Consider the following 7,930-nt stretch of genomic DNA (forward strand, 5'->3'; position numbering starts at 1 on the left):
GTTATTTTTTCTGGGAAGTGGTACCTACATTCGGAAAAAATATTTTAGGGGAAGTAGTTCATTCGAGAAAAGTAGTACTTCGAGGAAAGTAGTTCATTCTGAGAAATTGCATTCGGAGAATTGGTTTTCGGGGAAATGTCGGACAACCACAGTAAGCATCAGATATCTTCAACTCTTGAATAATTTTTAAAAAAAGGTAGGTAGGTAGGCATTATTTTATGCATTTTTATTATGATTCTTAGCGTTATAAAAATTTGATACTGTGCTTAAATTTATCAAAACATTTTCAGAAGCACACTTGCTAATAGAATTGAATCAATAATATTAGGCAGCACCCTTAAATGACGTAGCATTATTTGAAAAATTGCCGTACAGTAAAGATCTGGTCGTCAACATAGCCGGCTTGATAACTTCCGACGAACTCGTTTACTACAGGTGACAGACAACGGAACATGATCTGGGATAACACTTTAAAGGCAGCATTTAGGATGTTAGTCGCACGGAAGTTCTCACAATTTACCTTGTGGCTTCTCTTGTGGATGGGGCATTATACCAAGCGTTGGGCAAGTTTGACCAAAACATCGATGTTACAGATTTGATTCAATTCACCGATTTACTCGAATCATTTGAATCGATGTTTTTAAATCGATTTGATTTTCATGCTTACATTAAAATTTATAAAAACAAGCTCTTGAAATAAGACCAAATGCAATTGCATATGATTATCAATTTCATTGAATTAAATCATATTTGAAATTTAAAATTATACATTAATTCTACAAGGCTGAACTAAAACTAGTTTTATATTTCATCAACTCATTGAAACATTCTTATCAATTTGGTCTTTTTGAATCAAAACAAAAAATCGGATGAAAATCAATTCATTGGATTTTGAGTGATTCTAACATTGATTCAAAAGCGAGTTAATCGGAACGAAAAAGTCTATGTTCGGAACATTGATTCAATTGTCCATCGCTAATTATACCCCTTCCTTACACTTCTCTGGTAGCTATTCTGTTTCTCAGATTGGCTGATAGCCGGTGCAGACAAATGGCCAGCCTCTCCGGGCCCATCTTTATGAGTTCAGCTCCGAGACCATCCCTACCAGCAGCTTTATTATTCTTGAGCTGGTGAATGGCATCCTTTCCCACCCTCAATGTGGCTGGTTGGTATTTATCGTCTGCAATACTGACGAAGGCCTTTCCTCCGTTGTTTTTACCTTCACTGCCTGTGCACTTAATTGAGAATGCCAAATCTCGACTAATTTCAACCGAGATTCGCACAGCCGAGCTCGTGAAAAAAATCTTAGTTTGTATAAGCGCCATTCAGCTGTTCGTCGAAGTGCTGCTTCCACCTTTCAATCACCTCACGTTCGACGGTCAATATGCTTCCATCCTTATCCCTGCACATCTCGGCTCGGTCCGGTTTTAAAATTGGTACAACCTTAGTATTTTTTCCATTTGTCAGGAAAATATGCCAACTGAAAACATTTGTTACATATATTAACTTAGAAAAATAAGCTACTCTCTGGAAGTTTCTTGATGGGGAAGTGAATAATTCCATCATCGCCAAAGGCGTTCACATTTTTGAGATTTTTACTCTTCTTCCAAATCAGTCCCCCAGGAATTTTCTTTAACGTTCTCTTGATTGAGAATGCTTTTAAATTAAAATTCAAAATTAAAATTGTGGGCGTAATAATTGGCTAACATGCTCAATTTATAAATACGGTATGAGTTCACGGTCACCATATTTCACCCGAAGCGATGGACCCTGGCTCAGTGATTGGGAACATCTGAACTCTAAACAGTTTCCCACAAACGTGGTGCCGTTCTGTAGCACGTGCGGTACCGTAGGACTACAGAATCGTTGAGTAAAGCCGGGGAACTTCCCATTCAGGAAGTTTGTTTTGAGGATGCTGTGCAGATCTCTACATATAATAAACCATCGCGATCCATATCAGCTCCATTAGAAGCAGCGCACCGAGCAACGAAAGTAACGTGCGTCATACCGGCTAGCTCGCTCATTTAGTGCTATTCAACATTTTAACTGTTAAAGAGACCACGACGACGACAGCGAAGACGACGACGACGAAACCCAAGGGTCAAACGAATGCCAGCCAGTCAATCGGAAGTCGTTGACATGAACGTGTCAGTTTTACTAGCACCAGTGACCTTGCGAAAACCACTGGTGGAATTTACGTTGTTGTTGTTGTTATTGATGTCTCTGGTAATTACTATCGACTCTAGAGTGCTGTTGGAAGGTTTGTGACTGATCGCAGCTAACACGTGCCCTACCGTCTGATTGTGAATGAATATCGATTTGCAGATTCGTGGGAACCAATTCAATGTGACTTGCCGGGACTAACGAAGAAAGGCATCTGCACGGCTGCCAGTAACTGTGAGGCGTATCAAAGAATTTTGAATGAAAGCAGGGGTAACTCAATTGAAAGGGAAGATTTCATTCAACAATTACAATGTGGGAAGTTTGAAGGAGACCGAGTATGTTGTCCAGATAGTGATAGCTACCAAATTGGTGTTTATGAAGATGCTGCAACGTGTGGCCAAGCCGCTTATGGCTATCGGATTCGAGGTGGAGTGATTGCAGACATAGATGAATTTCCTTGGATGGCCATGCTGCTAAGGATGCACCGTGAGTTAAAATTTATTGAAAGTTGTGCGCCGATTCATTATCACCTGGTGATTTTTTTTTTTCAAGGAAAATCACAGTCACTTTATTATCATTGTGGTGGCGTACTGATAGGAAAGCAGTTCGTTCTAACAGCAGCCCACTGCATCAGCCCGAAGATTGGGGATTCAAAGCAGGATCCATTGTAAGTATTATATATGAATTTGTAGATTGTAAATCATACTTATGTACAAAAACTCTCAGTCAAAACATTGGGCTAACTTCGAGAAAACGTTCCAATTTGGCTTATTTTTTTTCTGCAACGCAATTTGTACACACTGTTTCTTCTTTCAGAGAATTTTTGCTGAAATTTGCCGAGCTGATATTTTTAGCACATCAAATTCCCGAGTTTCTCTAGAAACCTGCTGATTTTTGAGCGTTCTGCACATAAGATCAGCAATTTGGATTACTAAAAATGTCAGCATGGCAAATTTCAGCAACAATTTTCTGATTTCAGCAAATAATCATTTGGTGTGTTTGGAATTGAAAATTGCTGCTCAGGGTTATAAAGTTTTATAACTTCTCGACGACACACAAATCCAGCTTATTCATAGCTCTACAGCACCTGAAACTTAGAGGAAGTTTTGAAGTCAGGAGACCTTAAAAATTTCTCCTAGTCATACAACTTAAACTTAATATACACAGTTTCAAACGCTATTTTCGTATTCTAGTTTATATTACGATTTGTTAAAGTTTAGATTTCATCATGGTTTCGCAATATTAATTGTAAATAGTAATAATTCAACTTCAACTGCCCATAAAAGCATAACTGTCCCATATAAATTTTCGACCCAACACCTTTTTTCGTTGCAACATTCATGTTTTAATATGTATTTTACCATGCACATAAAAATTTAAACACTTTGTTTGAAAATGTTGTGGAAAAATATGAAGTTGGTGCAGTCCCATATTGAAAAATAAAGGCATAACAGTCTCTATATGAACTTTCAACCGAAATAGCAACTGCGAAACATGAATTGTGTTCAAGTTTATATTCTTTGATGATCAATAGAAGCAAAATGAGTTACATGTGAGGTTGGGCTGAATGAATATGGCAAGTAGAAATGTACTAGAAAATCATGAATATTTGTATGAGAAGTCAAACTTCAAACTTTGAGCGGTGTTTTCTCAATGCCTACTTTTTCAAAATGGGACAGTTATGCTTTTATGGGCAGATAATTTGTATGAGAAATATTTTGATTTCGCAGTTGTCGATAAAAGAAAAAAAAACCTTGATTTGATTTCGAACGAAAACCTTCTAAATACATATGGGTCATTTCATATCAAGTATCCACAGCACGTGTAATTGACCATCACCGATTTCAACTTAATTCAAATGTTCACTAACTTAAAACATGTAAAAATCTAAATTTGTATGCCAATCGTACCACCCGCGGCCCATCCACCGTAATTGTAAATTTTAGTTGATTCTTTGTGCATTTTCACTGACTCCGGTCAATCACGGAATAGCAACCATTGATATGTGTAGTCAGTCTAAGCTAAGCTAAGCTAAGCTATTTTATAATCGAATCCCCTAAGCCTAAGCTTTCATCTGACCATATGGTTTTGAAATGTCTGTGCACTGTTTGTGCTCAACTAGTTCGAAAATTTCAAAATATGTGATGGTCCAATCCGGACCTTTTAATATGGTTTAATACGGACTTCCTAATTTTCAACGAGCAGTAAGTATATTTAATAAGCTCCACCGCTTTAAAGTCTTCTTGACTTGCTAGAAAATCACAGAAGTTGTAATATTGATGGATGTGCCTTTGTTTCTGTTGCAGTCAAGAAAAACTCTTTGAAAATATCTATGAAATACGGCAGACCACCCAAAAAAAGAAATCAGCTACTTGAAAAGCATCTCCATGAATACCACAGTCTATTGTGGATACAGTTTTCAAAATTTATTTGACAATACGATACAAAAAACGTTTACGAGTGCTGAGAACAATACAATCAACTTTCCCTTACTCGATATAATGTGTTTTGGACTTGAAAATTTGAAGTTTGGCTTAATTTTATTATCACTTTAATGTCCAGCTATTTACGAGCGCTAATGGCCGCCACAAAAAAGCTCGCTGTCTGGTAGGGACTAGGCGATCTGACATTTGGTTTGGGTCTTTTGATAGCAAATTGATGAGATCGATCAAAAATTTATCGATTAGCTGTCAAACGACCAAATTCTAATGTCTGATCGTTTTATCCCTACCAGAAAGCGAGCCTGATTGTGGCAGCCTTTACCGCTCGTAGAAAGCTGGATAGCGTACTTTGACCCTAAAATGTATGTCAATACTTCTCCAACTTGTTGTTCCGAGACTCGATGCTCTTCACCTTTTAACCCGATGTTTTCATGACATGATAAAATATGTTGAAGTGTACTACATTCTAAGCAAAATTGGCTTTTTTCATTGAATTTTGTCAATAACAAAAAGCTCCAGAATGAAAAAATGTTTTCTTTATCTCGTTATGTCCCCTACAAGATGGTCAGTTTAAAATCGAGTTCGGGAAAGTTTACTGTACTCAATTTTAAATCAGGTTCGGAGTTCACCCATGTTTTATTTTAATTAAATTCTCATTTTATCTGAGCTTGTTCTGACTCGAACTAAATTGGAAATTTTCATACATTGAATTAATTTTTCATGCTTGCGCTCATAGAAGAAGTTCAACAACATCAAACAAATCGGAGTTATATTTTATAACTACCATGGCATAAAACGATAAAATAAGGATGGTCCGAATTAGAACATGGGGGGTCCGGATTGGAACAGGGTTGGTCCAACTCGAACCTTTTAGAGAATTTTGTACAAACATGTCTAGTCATGTGGTAAAAGCTATACCGTTTTGCCTCAAATTCCGAACAGACTCATATTCCGAACACTCGGTTTTTGTATGGCGATGTGGTTGAAATGTTTCACTGAAATATATCATCAGATTACAAGGAAGTGGCAGTCAATTGCAATTCAATTTTACCGAGTTCCAATCTATTTTATACCTCTGGAGTAGTGATGGTTCTCTAGTTCAAGACCGGTAAAACTAGCTCAGATAAATTTATTTGTGAAATTATTCATTTGGATACGATATGTTCGTGCTGTTCGGAATTTGAATCAAGATGTTCGGAATATGGGACAGTGTTCGGCATTTGAATCAAAATGGTGCTCCATACTTTTACGTAAAAACAATATTAGACAAGCTAAAATGATCAATTTTATCGGCACACCCCACAGCTAACAGTTAGACTTTGCGAAGACTTTGGAATTTTCACAAATATCATGCCTATCACTAATATATGCCTATCAGATGCATTTGAAGTCACGGTTGGCCTTAAGTGTTCGGAATATGAGTCAACACGGTAACAAAACTCTCTGAGAGAAAAATGCGCGCGCTAAATGAAGCTTTCAAGAAAACATAAAACTTGTCATCCGTCCATCGTGCTGAAAAGATATGGCCAAAAAACTGTTACTAGGTCCAAATTGGACCATGTACCCCTACAAATTCCAAATTATAGTGTACTCTAACCGTATATAGTGCGTTCATTATTATGTGACGTGTTGATTTTGCCGCACTATTTAGAGCCACATTGTAAACAAAAACTCTCGAGTTTTGTTCTTAAGAAGATTATTGAGGAAATATTTTTGGTTTGTTGTCGATAGGTACCTTTGTTGCAAAATGATAGCATATAAATCATAATTGTTGTTCAAAGTTAATAACATTGATAATTATTTTCCATTTCAGAAAATACGTCCGCCTGCGAGAGTACGACGTCTACCAGGACCCGGACTGTATGATGGCCAGTGGTTTCATGGATTGTTCCGAGGAAAAACTAGACATGAAACCACGCAAGCTGATAGCACATCCGGGCTTTACAGCGGGCTCTCCGGACCGGAATCACGACATTGGGCTCATTCAAATCGATCCCATTCCGACGTATTCGGACTTTCTTCTGCCGATTTGCCTTCCGGAAACGGGTTTCGACCAGGGTGATCGACGAGGCCGGATGCATAACGTTGCCGGATGGGGGAAAACCGACTTTTGTAGGTTACTTCAAATGATAATTAATAACACAACGTAACAAAAATAACATTTTTGCGTGTCTCAAGGATCGAATCATGTGTCTCTAGTGAATCTGGAGTTGCTGAATCTGATGTCGCTCTAAGAAATGTTCCAGCACGTCACAATTTTGAGAAACAGGTCGCCAAAGTTGTATTAAGTACTTGGTTCTTAATGTTCACGTGAGTTTTAAACTATGATTTATCTATTTTTTAATCATTTTAACAACCAATCATGCAAAATATTTCATTCATATGGCAAAACTTTTCTGAAGTATAGAAAGAAAAACTGCTGTGCATTGATAGTATTATAAACTTTGTCGATTAGCAATCTTTTACACATAAAATTTAGCAAATTAATCGTCAAACTGGCTGGTAAACTTGTCTGCAAGTTGACTTCAATATTTAATGATGCATTTTCAACTGCCAATATCTCAAAAACTAGACGTGCTATAATATTTTGGAAAACATTATGGATTCAACATCTTTAAATTTATTAAGTTGCGGTGCTTGAGAAAAAGCAAATGTTCCACTGTGCATAATAATAATTTCAACAAATCCTGTTTTCAGTTTCCGGTTCGGGATCGATTAGCTGGAGTCCAATCAAGATGAAAGTTGCCCTCCCATTCGTTGCCTGGGAGGTGTGCCGAGACGTGTATAAACCGATGGGAGTGGATCTGCAGCGAACGCAGATCTGTGCCGGTGGCAAGAGGGCAAGAGATTCCTGCGCAGGCGACAGTGGGTCTCCATTGATGTATTACGATATGAAGAATGCAGTGTGGGTCCTAACGGGAATCGCAAGCTTCGGAGTTAAAGACTGTGGAATGGAGGGGATACCTGGAGTTTATACCAGTGTAAAAGAGCATCTGTCGTGGATAAAAGAAAGTATTAGCAGTGCCTAGCAAAAAGGAACAGAAAAATTTGTATTTTTAATAGAGAAAAATCCATCCAGATACATTGAGCGGTAAAGTCTTAAATTTTCCAGCAAAATGCTTAAAGTAGATATTTGAACTTTTCATACGGAAAGTGTTGCATTCCGATTTCCATTCGATTTTCATTCCAATGTTGTTTTAATTGGGTATCATTATCGATATCATTATTATGGTAAAAATCCACCTTGGAGGTCATATTTTATTTGAGGTGGGATGCCCTGATCAGAAAGTAGGGAGCCGGATCCTATTCTTGGCACTTTTGATTCA

At 37.6% G+C, this 7,930-nt stretch overlaps 1 protein-coding gene across 1 annotated transcript; it reads left to right on the forward strand.

Annotated features, from left to right (window-relative positions):
• The first annotated feature begins 1,852 nt into the window (after positions 1–1,852).
• Positions 1,853–7,645, forward strand: LOC5578691 (serine protease easter). Its single transcript, XM_001657039.3, has 5 exons — positions 1,853–2,260; positions 2,326–2,649; positions 2,716–2,830; positions 6,418–6,716; positions 7,302–7,645. The coding sequence occupies exons 1-5, from the start codon at positions 2,110–2,112 to the stop codon at positions 7,631–7,633; spliced, it is 1,221 nt and encodes a 406-aa protein (XP_001657089.2). The 5' UTR covers positions 1,853–2,109; the 3' UTR covers positions 7,634–7,645.
• Positions 7,646–7,930: the final 285 nt, after the last annotated feature.

This window comes from Aedes aegypti, chromosome 1, assembly GCF_002204515.2.
Source record: "Aedes aegypti strain LVP_AGWG chromosome 1, AaegL5.0 Primary Assembly, whole genome shotgun sequence".
Classification (NCBI taxonomy): Eukaryota; Metazoa; Arthropoda; class Insecta; order Diptera; family Culicidae; genus Aedes; species Aedes aegypti.

Bases quoted from the DNA above. Each gene is read 5' to 3' on its own strand.
- LOC5578691 (XM_001657039.3), top strand. From the start codon at position 2,110: ATGCCAGCCAGTCAATCGGAAGTCGTTGACATGAACGTGTCAGTTTTA. The intron at 2,650-2,715 runs GTGAGTTAAAAT...TTTTTTTTCAAG, and splicing joins CATGCTGCTAAGGATGCACC to GAAAATCACAGTCACTTTAT. The intron at 6,717-7,301 runs GTAGGTTACTTC...TCCTGTTTTCAG, and splicing joins ATGGGGGAAAACCGACTTTT to TTTCCGGTTCGGGATCGATT.